Below are 20771 nucleotides of genomic sequence, written 5' to 3'. Positions count from 1 at the left end.
GATCTATTTAGCAGATTATTTAGACAAAATCTATTCGCGTAATTATCACATGTATCATGCTCATAACTTGAATTAATCATGCTTTAGAATATTGAAAACCTAAAACATGCTTTTCTACGGAGCAGAAAAATACCTAATTAATTCTCCAAAGAATTGAAGATGGCTAGCGACTTCTCCACGTGAAGCTTTTGAGTACTAGACCACAAATCTTCTCTCTGGTTCCCGAACTGTACTCCAATATCAGTGTGGGCTGATCTTACTAGAATACTAGGACTTAAATAAAGAAGACAGGAGAAATCCTTTTTGAAACAGGAGTAGAATTCGAAAAACACTACAGCTTGGGAGCTATGTAATTTTCGAAAATTTCAAGAAAAATAAGTTGTGTTATTTTCTGTCTCCTTTATTCTCCTATTTATATTAAGTTCCTTTTGGGCCCAGACAGGGATCTATGGAAGGCTTTGGATATGGGCTCATCCAATTTACTTTTTACTAATTAAATTGAACCCACAATTTAATATAAGTTATAATTGGAATATTACGAGCAGCCACTACAGAAGTAATATTGAACTCTCCCCATCCAAATCCGAAATTATAAGTAATCCGGGTTTCCGTTTATCTTTCATTTCCCGTGCTTAAGATTAATATGTCCATTAATTAATTAATGTCTGCTATTGACTTAATTAATTAACTTCTTATTAATTCCAAGAGTGGACTTAGCATGAAACACTTATTTATTATTCATAGAGTAATCAAACTCCAACTAGCTAGGTTCCGAATAATAAAACCTTGTTTCGCGCTCCTCTTGAGGACATTATCAAACGAGACTCACCTCGTGCACGATTCAATATAATAGCAATCCTAGCACCGCTAGATATCGATCACCACTGCCCAATATATCAGGATAATTGGGTTACGAAAAACCCGCACCATTTGATAAGTCAAAGCAATGCATAATCAATACCGTATGCTCAATGCTAACCTACATTGATTAAGAAATAAATATTTATCAAGACCTCGCCTTTCAGTAGATAGCCCAAGGCAAGTCTTGCTGTTAGATCCGTTCAGTGCTATACCACACCAATGTCATCTTATTTCAGTAAGGCTTAGAAATATGCGGACTGACATTGCAACCTTTCTCGATGGGTAGTCTAATTCCATCTAGGTTGTGAAATTCATATTTTTCTTTGTTTAGAACTGACCGTATTACCTTAAAGTGGACGACGCCCACAACCGGTCTACTAAAACAAAGACTTAGACTTTGTTAAGTTAACTTATACATTTAAACATGCATTAACATCCATTAAATGTAAAACATAACAACATTATGACAAAAATAATCTGTTTTATTCATTGGAAAATAAAATAAGAGTTTTACAGTATTCAATCACTCGAAACGTGATTTCTAGTATACAAACTCTAACACAAGAAAATGTTATACTAAGAAAATACCGTGTTCTTATCAATGTGAATAATCATAAACAAACATATTAACGAATTTAAAAAGAACAATAATCATAAACAAACATATTAACGAATTTAAAAAGAACAGCTCAAGGGAGATTGTGAGCATGCTTGTACCAAAATTATTCAATTAGAACGCAACAAATTGCAAAACGTTTTGCATAATGCAACAAATAAAACGAAAATCAAGGTGAGCTATATATGGTGCTTTATGTATTGTTTGTTTGTACATATTTTACAGCAAGAGTTAGAAGTGTATGACACTTAATTATTCTTAGTTTTGTGATTTGGTTTATTGCGTGCAAAGAATCTTCCTTTACTCAAGAAACATTTAGTCTAAGTTTACGTGCGACTTTGGGTTGTGAAAAAGGTTCCACAAAAAAGGCATTCTAGCTTTTCTACTTTTCAACTACTCCATCTCCATCCACCTTTTGCAATTCATACAAATAATCCATGATCCACTGAAATTAATTATTTTAGAAAAAGCAAATTGCGTCGTTTTAATTTATAATGCCAATACATATGCGATAATCCAGGTCAAACAATTATATAAGATCCTTTAATTTGTTAGGTATTAATTGTTACATATGATATGTTCTTTGCATGCAATGGAATGATTAAAATATGTTCTAGCTAGTTGTCGACAGCCCACACTAGATAGGGTGGGGCTTCAGCCATTAATGAATTCTTTTAATATTTTTTCTTTAATAAATTTTTATAAATTATTTTTATTTAATACATATAATTATAGTAAAGCCCTTATTAATTGTATAGATTACTTAAAAATATTTTAAATAATATTTTGAAAATGTAACCCATACTAATGTTCATTTCTGCATCCGCTCGTAGCATCAGTGGACATACTTAGGGGATCTGGATTCTAGAGGTTACACTTTAGACGATAATGAAGTGTTTTATTCAGTCATATACTAATAGGAATGTGAGTGTATGTTTATCATTGTATAACAAAGAGTACACTTTTGTGGCGCAAATGACTATGTTCAGCATTGATCAAATGGAGCATAGAGAACGCAGCCATAATAATTGAGAGCTTTTAGCAATATTTATATATGAAAGATAAATTTTATCTTAAATAATTGGACAGTTCAATTCACACTCAGGACCAAAATTCAAGGTTAATTATAAGGTCAAAAAGTTTTAGTAACAACTACTGTTTTCGATGCATTAGGTCAAAAACTTTTGATGATAGGGAAATGTAATATTCCTGTTCATTAATTATTGATTTTGCTTCCTCCCATTAATTGTATAATATGATGTGGTCGGAGATTGATGTTTTCGTTTACACTGTTCTTACAAAAATCATTGTAAGACAATGTAATAATCAAAATCATATAATACGTATATAAACCAACTAGCAAGATCAAAGTAGTCGTACTAGTGTAAAGATGATGATCATGGGTGCATGGTAGAAATTAGTAAAGAAAACACAAAATAAAAAATTCATAAGATGAAGTCCATTTTTCCAAAGACAAGTTTTTAGTACTATATAGTTCACCCAATATAGCTTTACGTGTCTAAAAGGCATGGATTGAAACAAAGAAATCTTTCCACGATTTAGTTGAGATAGCAATATACTCAATATAGTTTGATATATTTACTTATCGGGAAAATTGTCATTCAAATCACAACTTTTGGTTGACTTGGTCTATCTCATAACTTATAAAATTAGCTCATTAAATCAAAACTTTTGCACATTTCTCAATTGTCCCATACAATTAAAATTTTTATGAAATTTGTCATGATTTTTTGTTAACTTTTCGATAAATTTAGCATCACTCCATATTATGATGGTCAGTTTTAGATGATTATTATGTAATTGGTGAATATATAATGATGAAAAGTACGAAAATCACAACAAATTTCATTAAAATTTTATTTGTACGGGACAATTGAGATATGTACAAAAGTTATGATTTAATTAGCTACTTCTATAAGTTATGCGATGAATCAGAAGTTAACCAACAATTATGATTTAAATGATTTTTTTTCCTTTATTTAACCGGGACACAATTCAAACCAACTAAACTAAATTTTAAGTTTAGGATTAGCTGCATATATATGATATTTAACCTTTTTGTTCTTGTTTTCTCTACTAATAATACGTTTAAACCTTTGGCATAGAAAGTCAAACTAAGTGTTGAATTCTTGCTGGTTAATGGCCCCATCCTTTGGAAAAGGAAATTGCAAAATCTTAAGATAATTAATCTAAATATAGCTAGATCTATGATAATTCATCAGAATATTATATAATATTATAATTTAACAACATGTGTATAAATGGGTCCATATTACTGGACATGACCCCTCTGTATAGACTTTTGTTTTGCATGAAACAAGCCTTTAACAAAAAGCTTCAACCCACCCCTTAATTATTTCTATTCTTTTTTAAAAGCTGATTGATATACAATTGTTCTGATTGAAAAAAGGAATTCATAAGTACTAAGTTGCGTTCATGTTTTATGCTCGTGGTTGGTTGGAAAAAATCTGAAATCTTATTTAAAAACATTGAGCTAGGACAATAACAAGGAATATAGTACTACGTATACTACTAATCACTGTTCTATATTTGTTCATAAAATATGAAATACCACATCTGACTATTTTGAGTCTTGAGTTTCTCCTTTACATCGCATTAATTCTAGTCATTCGGTTGACTGAAATTGAATCTTTATTGACTCATACAAATACTAATTGATAAATAGTTTACAAAAGTAGGTTGATTGTGCAATTATAAGTGGTCACGGATGAGTCATTAGTTTTTGAATGCATGAACTTTGAGGATTACAGTGTATGAGCGTGACGTCGAATCGTTGAACATTACACACTAGCTTTTATATCATATATGGTCATTTTTAACGATTAATTACCTTTATAATAATATTCCATGGTGTTAGATTACAAATTTTCTTTTCTGTCAAAGGCCTTGTATGTCTAGACGAGAAATAGGCCGATTCTTGTAGTAAATCATGTCCTAGTTTTGTTCTTTCTCATTGAGAACATTTGAAGTTTGTAAATTATAAGTTTAAATAGTAAACAGATATTTATATACGTAATAGTATAAAATTAGATTTGTCGGAAACAATTTACATATAGCATAGTACTATATTTCGAAATTAATTATCAATATTTTAACATAATCATATGGAGTATCAAATTTCTTGTGGTACTGTGTCAAGGATTGTGAATGAATGGCCATTTAGTGTATTTCAAACTCATGGTGATTCAACTCCGAAAGAATCATAGGAATCAAAAGAATGAGAAAAACAGAAGAATTGGTATTCCACTCTACTTTAACAATCACCTTCTTAGAGATTAAGTAGTGATGGAGCAAATTGCTGTAAATTATGTTATGTGTAAAAGCTGTCCACTGCTTAGCTTTTATGACTTTGTTTGTCCTTTTTTACACACCCTTTCTCTCTCTCTCTCTCTCCTTTCCCAACCCCTTTATTTATCACTCCCCTCTCTCCCACTCTTCATCCTCACACTACTACTACTGCAATTCACACACTTCCTCTCTATCTTCATATCATTCCCTCTTCTGCAAATTAGTGAAAACCCTAATTCTCATCCAAGATTGGAAGCTTACTTTTTGAGGGGAATGTTGTTTGGCTCGAGGCCCATAGGCCATAACATATGCATCTTTATGCATACGTTTGTATCGGTTATTACTATGTTAGGCGTCGGACCAGGCTTCATTCCCCCCAATTTCTAGCTTCCTTGCAATTGTAATCCACCCTTGTCGCCGGCGGCCGGCTATATTGGTATTATTATTACTTATTAGTAGTAGTAGTAGTAGTATATTTTTGGGTGTGTGTGTGCATTTATTTAATTTGTTGGGTTTTGCAATTGGTTTGAGGTTGTTAGGCACGCAAGAGCAGATTGGTGTGATGATTATGAAAGTTGACTTGAGCTTTCAAACAAGAAAAGTACACCCTGCACCGCTACTGCTACTAATGTATTATTTCTTCATCATTACCATTTTCTTTCTATCTTCTTCATCTTTTCTAACAATCGTAAAATGGGTTTTTGTTTTGTTTCTTAACTTTTTCCGTGTCGGTTTTCCAATGTGTGTGAACTCCATCGGATCTCCTTTTTTTTACCATACCATTTTCTACCTCATGCTCTATACAATATACAAACCAACTTCGAAATTAATCGTTGCCCATTTATCGGCAGCTTGCTCATCATGTCTCATTTCTGTTACCTTTATTTTCTCACAGTTGATTCAGGGTTTCGTACTCTTTTTGCTGCTAAAAATTAGCAATCCTCTATAGCTGCCAAATTAAAGCCTTTGAATTTGTGAGAGCCTCATAACAGAGTTTGAGCCTCATAGCAATACGCTTTGAGTTTCTAATAGTACTTCATCAAATTTCGTGGTACCTTTCCATAAATTAGAACATTAATTAATTTACAATTTCACAATGCTGGTTTCTCATGTGTGTGTGAGTGTGAAGGTGATGACTGATTTAGGAAAAACATGTATGAATGATTCTTAGCGTGTTGATGAGCATAATTTCTATTTACTGATGTGATAACCTTGCCATCTCAAATCACTGTCATTCATGAATAGGAAGAAAAAAAAAATCATCCTTTATTATAGTACGTGTAAGGGTATAGGTATTCTTTTCAAAATACTAGTATATAAACAAGGAAAAAAGAAAGAAAAAAACAACTTGATATGATTTGAATGATAAGAATTGATGGGATTTTTCAAAAAAGTAGGTCAGGAGGGTAGAGTTTACTTGAACAATTGTCCAGTGGGATATAGAAATCAAGAATAATAATGTAATTGTATATACTCCATGTGTAAGGTTACATGATTTATACTGCTTATTTATACTGTGAAAGTCAATTGCATTATGCATGAGTATTTTATTTAACATGAATAGCCCCACACATGTATATTGAAATATGGATTATCTGTAGTGTTTTGTAGAATTCTTTATCTTTATTTATGGACAAATGAATATAAATTTAAAGTTTATGTGTGTACTTGAACCTATGATCTTTGGCCTCGGGCATTACCACTCTACCGCTTGACCAACTCACACACACTCTACACACTCTGTTGAATTCTTCATCATATCACAGTTTGGGGTTTGATGATGCTGTGGAGAGAGAGATGTATGAATGTGGAAATAGGAATAGTTGTTGGGGAGATTGATATATAGAGAGGTAGAGGCACAGGAAATGATATGAAAGAAATGATGTGGAAAAGTGAAATAGAAGGCATCTGAGTGTGTTTCAGACAAGAAAGGCTGACAAATTAAACTGGCCTTCTCATTGTGTCATCAATTGCTGAAGCTGATGCTGATGCTTCACCCCTAACATTTAATGCTTTCATCTCCTACAAATTCTCACTATTTTCATTTCTGTTTCTTGCCCCTTCTCTACATTTCTTATGCAATTCAACCACACTATACTCTATAGTCTATACTATCATAAAGATATACTGCATATATATATATATATATATATATATATATATAGGGATGTACTAATATGCTAACTAATTTTAAAGTGCTAACGTACATCCAATCACGTGCTGCCACGTGGCACGAAAAATGCAATATTATATACAGAAAAATGCAATATGAATTTCGACAGATTGCATTTTTGTTATATGAAGATTGCATTTTTTATTGTTGAGTTTTGCATTTTCGATATTGACTGTTTAATTTGCATTTTATATCTATACGGATTGCATTTATATATGTGAAAATGCAAAACTTAACAATATAAAATGCAATTTATGTGAAATGCAAAACTTAACAATAAAAAATGCAATTTTCCTATAACTAAAATGCAATCTGCGAAAATGCATGAACAACTTTACAAATGTGTATTGCATTTTTATATATACAATATTGCATTTTTCGTGCCACATGGCAGCACGTGATTGGATGTACGTTAGCACTCTAATTAAGGATGCGCCCTAGTGCTCCCCTATATATATATATATTATATCTCTCTGTAACCCACACACTCACTGACACTGCATATATAGTGAGTAGTGAGTGACGGTGATATCCCCAAATTCAAAAAAAAAAAAAATAAACTGAAGTGACCAATTTTTGTCTTTATTAGTGAGAACAGTGGTGATGTATGGAGGTGTCGGCATAAGTTGTGCAGGTCTTTGCTTCTACTCCCACAATTTCATCGTCGCCTCTTATTTTTGTAATAAAATTAAACAAGTTACTATATGTGAAAGCATTTCATACTAAGATTGAAACATGAGACCTAACACTATAATAATCGAATTATTGAGATTAAGATTTATGTTCGAATATTCTTACTTTATGGATTATAGTTATGTGTAAATCGGGGAAGCAAACCATATCCCATATCGGAGAATGAGTAAGATCTACAATTATATATATGGACTACTCCAATTTTAGTAGTATGAGGTCTTTTGGGCCCCAACATGTAAATTAGTACTCCCTCCGTTCCACAAAAGATGTCACATTTGTGGGACGGTATAGGATTTTAGGAGGTTTTTATATTCACGTGAGAGAGAACTTTTTTCAAAAATGAAAATGTGACATCTTTTGTGGGACAAACTAAAAAGGAAAGTGTGATATCTTTCGTGGGACGGAGGAAGTATAAACTAGTATGGCTCCTTTTGGGGAGTATCCCAAGAGCAAAACCGTGAGGATCAAAATTAAACTCCCTCCGTCCCTTAAAATTTGGCAGTGGTATGTGAGTCATATTTTTATATATTAGTTTTAAAATAAAATGTAGTATGAATGGGTTAGTGGAATGAAGGTCCCTTAAAATTTGGCACCATTTGATCCGACACGAGTTTTAAGAAATGTAATAGAAAGTGGATTGAAAAAGTTAGCGGTATGTGGGTCCTACTTTTATATATTAGTTTTAAAATAAAATGTGAGTGTGAATGGGTTAGTTATGGGGTCTATACCATAAATGATAAAAGTGAAAGGTGATAAATTTTTAGAAACGGGCGAAAAATGAAGTTAAGTGACAAATTTTCAGGGACAGAGGAGTACTAGTTTAGTTTATCAGGTTTTCTAGGTTAAGTGTATTAGAGATAATTGCAATTTAAATACAAAATTTTGAATCTTGTTTTCAAATTAAATTAGATCCAATTTTTAATGTATGTACTCCATTTCAGTGATGTCTCAATTTTGTGTAAGATACTCCGTCCACGAATAAGAGTCTCATTTTTTCATTTTGGTCCATTCACGAATAAGAGTCCTGGTTCATAAATACCTTAAATGATAAAGAGACTCCATATTTCACCATCTCATTCCACTCATATATTATTTAAAACTAATATATATAAGTGAGACCCCTATTCCACTAACTTTTTTCCATCCACTTTTCTTAACATTTCTTAAAACCCGTGTCGAATAGAAATGAGACTCTTATTCGTGGACGGAGAGAGTATTTTTTAGTGGACGGCGGGATATACAAGACACGTGACTTTGCCATGATATATGGGCTTCGGAGCCCAAATTCTACCGTTACATGCTTTCTTCAATCATTTTAAATTTTGGAGTAACTATTTTTGTAATGGGATTTATTGATAGTTTAGACAAAAATTTTAAAAAGTTCTTTTCATAAAGAGTACTCCCTTTTCTCATATAGATGTTGATATGTAGTACGACTTTTCTCGTATATTTTTAAATAATCAAGAATTATTCTCCATCTAACTCATGATAACTCAAATCGTTTCCCCTTATACTAGTTAGCATTTACGTAAGCAATTCTAAAATTAATTTGTTTCAATTTTTGTCGTGATTATAATTTGTTCATTTAATTAATCACTTTCTTCCAAAGGAAATTATCTTGCTAACATATGCCTTGACTTGAGCGAGTCGATCACGAAATACAAGGCTGATCCTTAGTGAAATTGGACTAAATAATTCATCTAGGTAACATTCGGTTGTCATGATTCATTATCATATGATTATTTATCTAAGATTAATTTATGAGCTTCAATCTTATGAATCAAATATGATACATATTCAATCATGGGATATAATCTTGTCAATCAAACAGCTCCTAGTGCATGCACAACCAAAGTTGCACGTTATGCTTTGGATTAATTGCTGTTGGTTAAAATATTCTAGATTTTTCAGATAATATTTTAAAAACCGAATATCAAATTAAAGTTGCAAAAAAATGTAAATTTCAAGGATTAGAGAAAATTGTCGCTTTTGTTTGTAAAATCAAGTGTGCAGTAGGTTTTTTGCCTTTTCATGTGAGATATACCTACCATATGCTCTGTGAATAAAGGCCCATTTGAAAGAGAGATTTTTTTATTTTTAATAAAGTTCACCGATCTCGTTACATATTAATACTATCGCGACATATTTCTAGTTGAGGAACTGTATTAGGATGGACGATGCATCCGACCTATGTAAAATTCTAATTATATTTTATAAATTCATTTAAGTTTAATAAATTATAATTGCGGATTGATGAATCCTAATTGAGTTTAATTAGGATATACACGCATTGTAAATCTAAATGCACACAAATTTTTGCCTTTCTACGCATTTTTCAACTATAATTTTTTTTAGAGGATGAACAACTTTACACCTAAAACTCCAAAATTAATTATTATGGAAATATGAATAGGCATTTTACACCTAAAATGCTCTAAAAATATGAAAAAATAGGTTATAATTTTTTTTTTGTAGAAGGTCAAAAATGGAAAAATAGTAGTACTATACTACTATTCCTTGTCCATTTTATAAAACTGCACCGGACTTTTCCGATTTTTGAGTTGCTCTTCCATTTATTTGAAGATCGAAATATTAATTATATTCTAGTATGTGCCTGCAAAATGTTTTTCTAGTCTAGCCGTTATCAAATATTGGAATCCCAATCCTCTCGAGAGGGTCTTCAACTTAAGCACTGCATTTAATATAGTACATGAACAAGATTTATTGCTTTTTCGTTTTCGGCCACGCACTAGATCGAGTCAACTCAACAAATTAATACACACTTATACATCAAAATACAATTTTTTAATTAATATAAATGTATATACATGGCTTACGTTGCATTGGCCTCGATTAATTTCTCCACTGTCTCCTCACAACAACTGCACCAATTAATTTGATATAAAAGTATTAAAAGAAGTTATAATTAAATACACACTATTTAATTTAATTCGGTGATATAATTATAGAACCTCCATGGTACAATAAGAAATTAGGAATAGTTGAAAAAACTATGACGGATATTCCACACTTGCTTTAGCCCTAATCTCGATCAACCAAAGGTTTCTTGATTAGGAATGATTTTTAAATACATTTCTCATTTTTTTTATTTCGGATGTATAGGATAGTATAGTATTAGTATATATAAGTTTGATCAAGGGCTTGCATTCCTCCATATTGCCTCGAGCTCCCTGGCGAAGGCCTTCTGCCTTCCTACAACAATGGTGATGTGATCTTCATTTTCGACAACCTTAACGTGCGCTCGAGGGATTCTTGACTGCAGATTGTAGCTGCATTCCACGGGGATGAGTTCGTCATTTTGGCCGTGAAATATGGTGATGTCGCATTTGAGTCGATTCTTCACATCGTCCAAGTAGGTTTCGATCTTGCCCGCGGTGCCGCATATAACGTTGTGTAGCGTATGCCACGCTGCGTTGTGTGTGTGCAGAAAGAAACCCTCCATCAAGTATGTCCTTATTCTGGATCACATGATTCACAACACATTCATCAAATTAATGAAATGCTATTCATTTTCGTGGTCTCACATGTTTTGCCATAGCTAGTATGATCTATGGTGTTGTAGTATTAAATGAATGGATAGATTTGGGAATATCACAACATACCCTAGTTAGGGTATGTTAATGGTCCCTGCCGGAAAATATCCTATATCCCTATATATGTGTGATCATTCTGAAATAAATGAACAAGCATGGTACGATGTATTAGTCCTAATTGGTAAAATCCAATTATCAACTGTAATTATTTTATTTACTTGAATAAACTCTAATTATAATTGATTTTATCACGTTTCGATGGACCCTACAACTTAAAATTAATGTTGCGTGTGGAAATGAAGGGAAATGTTTATAGCAAAAAAAGTAATGGTAGTTTTGACTATTGGCAATACTTGGTTTATAGTGCACCAACGTTAATTAGGTGCGGATTTGATGCAGCAATTAATTAAGGGTTGATGAGAGTGACATGGTAGGAGCAATTGCGCACCTATTTCTGGTGAGAAGTTTGGTGAGAAATTCCCAAATGCGATGGTTCTTGCAAATGACTAGGCAGATCGTCCGGCTAATGTGCTCGTACCAGCACGCCATCGATGCCCCAAACGCGATCACCGGCCACACACGCCTCGGGGCCACCCTCTTCATCATGTACTGCGTCGCTGCCTCGCCTTTCGGCGTCGGGAAATATGGCTGTTAATGTTTTACAAATCAAATCAGATCAAATCATAAACGTCACATATGTACTACCAATTAGAATCCTAACTAACTATATGCGGTGCAATTAACATTTCATTCATGATTCTAGTGGGTCCTTAATTACTAGTCACTAATAGTCCAAGATAAAGGACTAATGGCTACTATTTCTTGACAATGACATTTTTTTTAAATATCATCGATGCACGCCACGTGTATCATGAAAGCGTAGTTGGAGTAATGGTACGTACAGGTGCAAGCAACGTTAGTGATTTGACCGCAGAAGGGTGCTTGACTGCAAGAGCTAGAGCGAGAATGCATCCTAGCGAATGCGCCACAATGTGGAACGACTTGACCTTGTACGGGTCAAGTACGGAGCGTTGGATCATGTCTAAATGCTCTCTCAATGTGTAGAGCGAATCCGTCGGTTTTGGACTCCGCCCGAAACCGAGCAAATCCACCGCAAACAATCTATACTTAGATTTTGCGGATTTCGAAAAATTCGGGTAGAGCGTCTCCGTCCAAAACGCGGACGACGATATGAAGCCGTGAATGAAGACAACATCTTCCCCCGCATTTTCTGCCAACACTTCATTTATTACACACCAAACAGTAAAAAATAAAACATTTTTATGAAGCGAGTTGACAGTAATTTACCTCGGGCTCCGTCAACTTTGACAAAGAGTGTGTCCCTGCATGACGCAGCGGTCCACGAAGTGCAAGTTTTGCAATTACAATCCGACCACCTCGGCACGGGAAGGGTCTGCTGCCCGCCGACCCTTCCCTGCAGCATCTCGATTACGGTCGAGTTCACAGTGAACGACGACCGGACGCCGGTCCGCTTAGAGGGGCGGAGGGCGGTGGAGTTGGAGACGGCCGAGACGAGGGAGGGACGCGTGTAGAGCGTGTCGGAGATTTCCTCAAGCTGCATCTTGGTGCATGTGAGCCGCACGATCTTCGACTCCCCGGGAGCCTCAGACACCACGATCTTGCCTCTCCCGGCAATGGACTCCTTCGCCGAGGCGGAACAGTAGCACGCCTTCCATTCCGCCTCGAAAAAGAAGTCCGCCACTTTGTAAACGTAGCACAGAATCACATCCACCACATCCAACATACTAAACACTAGGAAACTCACTATATCATTCACCAATTGCCCTCCCATTCTCGCACCACATTTCACCGCCATTATCATCTTCTTCACAACATAAAGAAAAATAAAATGTTGATTGGTAATGTGCAAGAATGGGAGGAGCAAAAAAGGTGAGCAGAAAAGGGAAAGGGGCACTAAATTATAGGCCACAAATGCAAATGTGGAGAGAGTGAGAGAGAGGGACAGGATGGAGAAGAATAAGGGGTTGTTTCTGACACGAAACATAAGTTGCAGATAAATTGAATTCATTAAAAGTTGGTGGTGGTTGAACCTCCTTCGAAGAAGATACAAGTTTTTCTCAAGAATCTAACTTGTGTATCTCTCTTTCTTTGATCTATATATAACTACACTACTACAAGTCTACAAGTAAACCATCTTTCTTCAATTTATGAAAATGTATGGTGGACCAAAATAGAAACTTGCAGGGCAATTCATTTTTTTTTCTTTTTACATACGAGATAGAGAAGTATTTAGTTGCATGGTTGGTGGACTATTTGGTTATATGTGGAATTAATGTTTTATTTTTGATCAGTTTGAGTTTAATTACCAACAGACAAAAATTTATACTAACGTTAGAAGTTAGAATATTATAGTTGTGAAGGTGGTAGAAAAAATCTTAATTAATGAGTGGAGAATTTTTCAAAGGGCATTAATGGATGGTAGTATAAGGGACATAAGTCCCTACCACCCTTAATGTTGCCAAACTCTACTCGCAAAAAGGGGGTTTATAAATGCTTCCATTCCAGTTCGAGGAAGATTTATCTTTTCTTCCACTAGTTAAATTGGGAAATAGGCTCTCAGGACCTATCCTCATAAAGCCAATAATGATGATGAGAAACAATACTGTAATAATGATAATAAGCAAAAGTTATAGGATGTGAGATGGGAGTTGTGACACTCAGGTTTGGGGCTATTTTGTGGAGGACACTGAGTCATCTAGGGCGGCGCTGTTCAGATGGGATCCTTTAGGGTGTCCCTATTTTGTGGAGGAGACTGAGTCATCTAGGGCGGCGCTGTCCAGTTGGGATCCTTTAGGGTGTCCACTGTAGTTAGCCCATGCCCAAGCCACGAATGCTTATCCACGACCACAAAAACTTGTCCAGGCCAGAGCCACAAAAAAATTTGTCTAATAGTGGACAAGCCACAACCACAAATCTATTATTTTTTTCAATTGTTGGTATATTTTGATTCAATTAGAATAAAAATTATCGGACTATAATAATTAAAAAAAAACACATATTTTAATAAAAAAAATTAAAACCAAATCTTCGATGTATTATAGATTGGGGAAAATTATACGACAATTTTATAAAAACACTAAAAAAACACCGCCTACTCGGTGGCGTCATCAGAATCCTCCGCTTCTTTTCCAGCTTCATCGTCGTGCCCGCTGCTCCATAGCCGGGGGAATCATCATCTCCACCTTGCATATTGAGACTAAAAAAATATAAAGAGTGAAAATTAGGGTGTAAAATGTGTTTGAGGTGAAAATGTGTAAATTGAAGAATTTATTAAAAAAATTCGAAAAAAAAAACTTGGGCAGCGCCGCGACTCTTGGCCGCTGCAATAGGGCGCCGCGGACGGGCCCGGGCACCATGTCCGCGCCAACAAGGTGGCGCGCCCATGTCCTCCGACCCCGCCGCGACCCTCCTCAGCTATAGGGAGCCGCGGCTCAGCCAAGCCACTGGCCGGGAGCCGCGGCTCCCTATTGTGGACACCCTTAATAATACTCCATTGGTCCGTGGATTGAAGGCCCAATTTGTTATTTTGGTTCGTTCACAATTAAAAATCACAGTTTATTTTTCAATAAATGATAAGTAAGTCACACGTTTTACGACTCTTTTCATTCACATTTATTATAAAATTAATCTATGAAAATGAGACTAGTCTCATTCCGCCGTCTTAGTCTACTCACTTTCAATTATCAAAACTCCATCTGAACTCAACTGGAAGTTCCATTTGAAGATAGTGGGAGTACATTTCTAACAAAATACTTAAAATAATTAAATTGAAATTTTAGAAAATTGTATACCATGATTATGGGAGACATTTTTAAAAATAAGTTAACGCACAAAACCACACCTTTTACACCCACTAAAAGTTGCATTGTTTTATATTGACCGATTTGTCTATCTACAAGAACGGACATGTCACGCCATATTCAATTTAGGGGAAATCAAACTCGTGGAAAATTTGCTACAAAGCGTAAATTAATCATATTAGCAACAAAACAAGTCGTGGGCAATACCAAATTCCTGCCACAATTTATTATCTTAGGGACCTACCCCAAAAATAAATTACTCATCAGAAACTTATTTTTTTTGACGAGCTTATAAACTATTGAAACTTATATAAACAGCTTATTAGCTATTTCAAGCGTTTATGTATGCTCAGCTAATGCATGCCGCAATCAACCCAATGCATGCCTTAATCTAACAGTTAAACCATTTTAATCAGTGGTGGAAAACAGAGAGATTAAACTTTTCTTCAATTTTTAATCTTTTTGGACAAGTCTAGCCGAGAAAAGATAGATGATACTGTATTCTTACAAGATGTTACTCCGAAAATCGGTGGCAGATCAAAATTAAGTATCTTTGTCTTTGGCGAGAGCCCTAGGTAATCTGCTATTGAGACTTTCATCAACTATCTTATAATGCTTAGAAAACTGTCGATGGATCATCCCGACGCACTGGTCCACTCGGTCTCCAAATCTGTCGTACAATGCTGGAATTATAATGGAAATAATGATCCCTGTTGCCAATGTAAGACAATCAGAAAATCAACGGTTGCATACTGCTATGACAAAATGGGACTCAAAACCCGAGCTCAGACTGATGGAAATGCAACATGTTAGCAAGTTATTTTTAAGACAAGTTTCAAAGAGATACAAATTACCAAAATAATGGAACTATCAAACATAATGCTTGAATCAAAATCCACAACCCATACATACGCCCCTACATCTCCGTCATATTTTCTTCCAATAGTTTATGTAAGATGAAGCATGAATAGCAACATCGACGGATGCAAGAAGAAAAGAAACTGAGAAGTTACAGTAGAGAATAAAAACCGAGCAAATATACCAAGGACAAACAGCTATACCTATATAGGAAAGAGTGGCAAAAGATATCAAGCTACCGATCACAGACAAGAGCCATAGAGCAATCACGACCTGCAAGTTTTACAAAGGTCATGAATTTCACTTCTTCCAAATGAACCAGCTAGCAGAAGCATTGTTGCATAAAAGCATAAAATTTCATCATACCAATTAAGTTGGATAAAACATGGATGGTAAAAGCCACATGCCTATTTCAGAGTAGATACCAGAGACATGCTATCTTGGATAGTTTTGCATAATCATGTTATTTGACATGTTTAGCCCATAGCACTGGACAACTCTCTTGCCACGGGTATAAGCCCATTGGTTACTACTTACCATGAAAGTAATTTGCATATGTTTATTGTTTCATCTTATTTCATATTTTAGCCAGAAGTAGTAGACAATGTTCCTTTCAGGGTTAACAAGATCCACAGTATCCAATAGAGGTGTCTTGCGCTAAAAAAAATCAATTTAAAAGTGCCAACATCATATTACAAGAGAATCGACATCAGTGAAAAATAATACGTAAAAGTGCTAAACTAGATCAAAACCATGTCATTTGCACTCATACATGTCGACCATTTTTATGGAGTGCCCTGTTCCGAGCGCAAGATTCCTCTGTAATTCCACAAAATTTAAGAAATTTACTTGAGCAGTAGGTGGAGATATTAAGCAATATGATACCTGCTACTTTAAGCTGGAGATCGTAAACACAATAAGAACTATCTAGTTTAACGAAAACATAATATCAAAACATTAGTTTTTCTCAAGAACTGAACTAGGTTTTGCATACCCAATTCACCTGAATCAAGGTTATATTACTTCTGGACATATGATATCCAGAATGAGACTGCAGTTTGGGATCATTCGAGAGAGTAATGACTCTGGCTAATTAAAGGAGTTACAGTAGTGGAAGCTTAATTATTTCTTTTGGTGTCTGCATTTTCGGTGACTTGATTGAAATAAGTAATGGAATAGTAATAAAAAGGGGAAATGAACAAAGGATAATGGTATCAGAAGACAATCCAATTATGAGCTTATCTGGACTAAGTTCTTCCAGGACTTTTATGGTTTCTTTCCAAGTCGCCCATCAACCGGACCACCCCCAAACCAACACTCAAAGAGGGAGATGGCACAAAACATATCATAGTACTATCGCTAACTCAGAACATTTATATGAGCTAATAACTAAGTAGAGAAGTCTTGACTTTGTTGTTTTCTCTGTATCCTCCAGTAGCATTGGAATTCACTCAGCAAATTTATTAGTATCATTCTACCAACTATGGGGTGAAAAGATAGATGAGAAGGGCACGAAAAAGACATGGGAAGTCATTCACTAATTTGATCATCTACTTTCAATCTTCATAAATCAATCATAGCTAACCTTGAAAAAAAGTTTGAAATCTTTGCCGAGAGTAATATCATGAGCCATGAGCAGCATGTAGTTCACTTTGGCACGAAAAGATGCAGCAGCATTGTTTACCATCTCTTCTGATAGAATTAGTTCCGGTAATGTAGGAAGTTGTCTGGCAACCAAAAACAGAAAGATATCAGACGACTCATTATAGACACAACAAAATTGAAATGTGGGACACAAAAGTTGAAGGAATCATACTTATTTCTGTATTCGGCATAGTTTGCCTGAAGATATAATAGAACAACTATAATCAGCAACACATCTGAACAAAGGGATAAAAATGGTATCCCTGAGCGCTCGATTAATAGCCAGGATAATGTGGTGACAACTAAGCCAAATGAAACCCGATAACGCCTCCACAATATGACGTCAGCAGCTAAAAATCAGAGGGAGAGAATCAGTACAGTGAGATGGGCAAACAGTTGAAGCAGGAAGGAATATGAAGGACGGCAGCATAACAAACACACTGCTAAGATATCCAAAATTCAGAAAAAAAATAAAATCGATTGAGGGAAATAATGTAGAACAAGAACAAATAGCCATGTCAACCACTAGGTTCAGACTTTCAGTAGCAATGTTATATTCCTCACAAATCACTTGTCAAAGCATAGGAGCCTATTTCAAGACTATAATTTAAGAAATGGATTTTCAAACACTAACACCCCATAACAACCAAATTGGCATAGCTACGCGATGAAGCACATAATTCTCCTCCTCGTGATATAAGCTACCAGAAGCAAAAAATTTGCGCCATAGAACTGATTGACTGAAAAAGAAAATATTACACTTTAGACATCAAAATTTAAGATAAAAGTAAAACAAGTGAGCTAGCATGTATACTAGGTAAACAATATTGTATTCAATTATTCATGATTACTTAGACCCAAAAGCATCACCTATTTATGTACCAATACTGCAAATAACAATATCAGAAAGGGTTTTGACACAGTCTTCCAATTACAATAAAGTCCGCCCCATATTAAATTTCAAGATATTCTTACAACAAATATCCAGATTTAACATCCAAAACTCAATTTTTAACTGTATATTTTATTTTTAAAATTAACATTTCAAGATTTTAATCATTCCTCGATACTGCAAAAAGATGTCGTTAAATATTTCATTCTATTTTTTAATTAAAAATGCACCAAATTCTGTTTTCCTTAAGATAACCTACTTGCTGCTCTTTGAATTGACAACCTTTTATTCTCACATTAGTAAATACGGGTATAGAAGGAAAATTCTTTTTCAAGTTCATAAATACATATTCTTAGTAAGGAGACATTATTGGTGATTGTTAATGACTTAATCTTTTTTACATAGCCCATTGATGATTTATCAAAGAGTGGTCAGAAGCATTTTGTTTCCTTGCAAAAAGTTAACACATAATGTCCATCATCTATGCATCAAGTAATAGTTCAGCTCTAATATATCATCAAGGAGCTACAAAAATCAGCACTAGTCACTGAAACACAACATGAGCCCAAAATCATGTAGTACAAACACACACTTGTGCGCGCATACACACATATTCTTAAATTCTAAATCAGCATGATAAAAAGAGGCGAAGAACTAAACTCATGATAAGGTCAAATCTTGAATGCCTATTTCAGAAATTCAAAGAAAAGCATGTATTCAAACATACTTTCAAATTAATCATATATGACAAGATTTATAACTATTACATACCTTGAATGCCCCCCACCACGTGACGACCACTTGCGTGACGGCCCAACAGGCTGTAGGATGAGCTTGTCGAAGCTGGATCATCAATTGTTCCCTCAACATTTGGCTCCATGCAGCACAGATCTTCTGAATTTGAATTCTCCATTTCTAGGAACATATCAGAACCGAATATTCAACCAAAAGAATTGTAAATGTCAACGGAAGAAGGAATTTGGAAAAATAGACACCTTTTTATCCCAAGTTAGGACTACCTACAGCACAATTCAATAGGGTTGATTTAATCATCAAAGAGATATCAGCAGGATTCTTATATGGATAATCAGTTCTTAACTGAATTTGGAAATTAACGTTGCTTCAGTGATTACACAATGACACATGAAAAGAGGACATTCTATGCAACAACAGCATACACAACTTATATTATTTTCTATACTTTGTCAAAAATAGGGCTACAACACAACAAAGCCAACATAATAGTCAGAGCTCAAGCTCGGTTGAATCCTTATGGTATGAAGTTAAGCTTTAGTGAATTAAAATATCTTTGTAATGAATCAGATAAGTAAAAAAGGGAACATTTACGGCTTTGACAAGATATAAGATTATCCAAAAGTTTTAGTTTTTCTACCTACACTCGGATTTTATGAGCTCTAGAAACGAAGACTTGTGCACAGGGTGGGCATATAATCACCATAACCGAATTAATATCAAATGATTTCTCAAATAGCATGAAAGTCATCTACATAAATTTAATCAATCATACATACAACTCGAAAATCAACCGAATAACATGAATTCCACTTTAAATAGCTATTCACAGTTAGACAAAAGTAAAATAAAATTGAAATGCAGAAAGGTAAGGTGAGAAGAAGATCAGAAGTTACCTGATCGGGGAAATCAATGTCGAAAGCCCAAAAATTCAATTTAGTCGCAAGTAGATAGAGACCAATTCCACGCAGCAACACTGTTTGTCACCGCAACGGTGATCCGGCCTCAGCTTCTGTGATCTTAGGGTTCCAAATGCAGAAGCCAAGATTAAGTGAAGGAAAGATTAGGAATTTCGGAGAAGGGAAATGTTGAGCGACGGCTGAAATTACGACACCTTGAGCTAATTAATTAAAAATTAAAATGCCTATTTTTCGAATTCAACTACTCCTAATATTTTACTACCTAACTCTCAATATTTTGATAGTGCCCCAACCCCAACACATATGCGACATAGTATAAAATTAATAAAACAATGAGACAAATAAATCAAAGAAATATGAACTATAAAATCGATGATTCTGATAAGTATATTTTCGTACATATCCAGACTTAAAATTCACGCTTAAATCCTTTCACAAACACATTCTCCAAAGGTGTTGTTACTGCTTTTCACAATGTATTTTATTTGAGCAGTGTTATTCCATGAGACAAGCCTCAAACTGTTTAATTATGCTCAATCGAATCTGAAATCATGAACTTGATTTTTTATTTCCTTTTTTTCATATTAGTATTTAACTCTATTTTTTATTATTTGTAAATAAATGCAATAACTTTA

The 20771-nt window shown here is 34.6% G+C and overlaps 2 protein-coding genes and 1 long non-coding RNA gene across 3 annotated transcripts; 1 reads left to right on the top strand and 2 right to left on the bottom strand.

Moving 5' to 3' along the window:
* The first annotated feature begins 4989 nt into the window (after window positions 1-4989).
* On the top strand, window positions 4990-6859 carry LOC125212947. Its single transcript, XR_007174802.1, has 2 exons — window positions 4990-5243; window positions 5347-6859. It is a non-coding gene; the product is annotated as an uncharacterized LOC125212947 (long non-coding RNA).
* Window positions 6860-10583: 3724 nt separating this feature from the next.
* LOC125212138 (probable lysophospholipase BODYGUARD 1) lies at window positions 10584-13354 on the bottom strand. Its single transcript, XM_048112218.1, has 4 exons — window positions 12536-13354; window positions 12130-12458; window positions 11676-11875; window positions 10584-11152 (listed from the first exon to the last, which is right to left on the bottom strand). Exons 1-4 carry the CDS (start codon window positions 13275-13277, stop codon window positions 10828-10830), a joined length of 1596 nt encoding a protein of 531 aa, XP_047968175.1. The 5' UTR covers window positions 13278-13354; the 3' UTR covers window positions 10584-10827.
* Window positions 13355-15485: 2131 nt separating this feature from the next.
* LOC125211348 (reticulon-like protein B16) lies at window positions 15486-20352 on the bottom strand. Its single transcript, XM_048111086.1, has 6 exons — window positions 20113-20352; window positions 19235-19378; window positions 17744-17921; window positions 17513-17654; window positions 16131-16200; window positions 15486-15779 (listed from the first exon to the last, which is right to left on the bottom strand). Exons 2-6 carry the CDS (start codon window positions 19374-19376, stop codon window positions 15613-15615), a joined length of 699 nt encoding a protein of 232 aa, XP_047967043.1. The 5' UTR covers window positions 19377-19378; window positions 20113-20352; the 3' UTR covers window positions 15486-15612.
* Window positions 20353-20771: the final 419 nt, after the last annotated feature.

Source organism: Salvia hispanica, chromosome 3 (genome assembly GCF_023119035.1).
Source record: "Salvia hispanica cultivar TCC Black 2014 chromosome 3, UniMelb_Shisp_WGS_1.0, whole genome shotgun sequence".
Classification (NCBI taxonomy): Eukaryota; Viridiplantae; Streptophyta; class Magnoliopsida; order Lamiales; family Lamiaceae; genus Salvia; species Salvia hispanica.
This window is presented reverse-complemented; position numbering and strand designations above follow the sequence as displayed.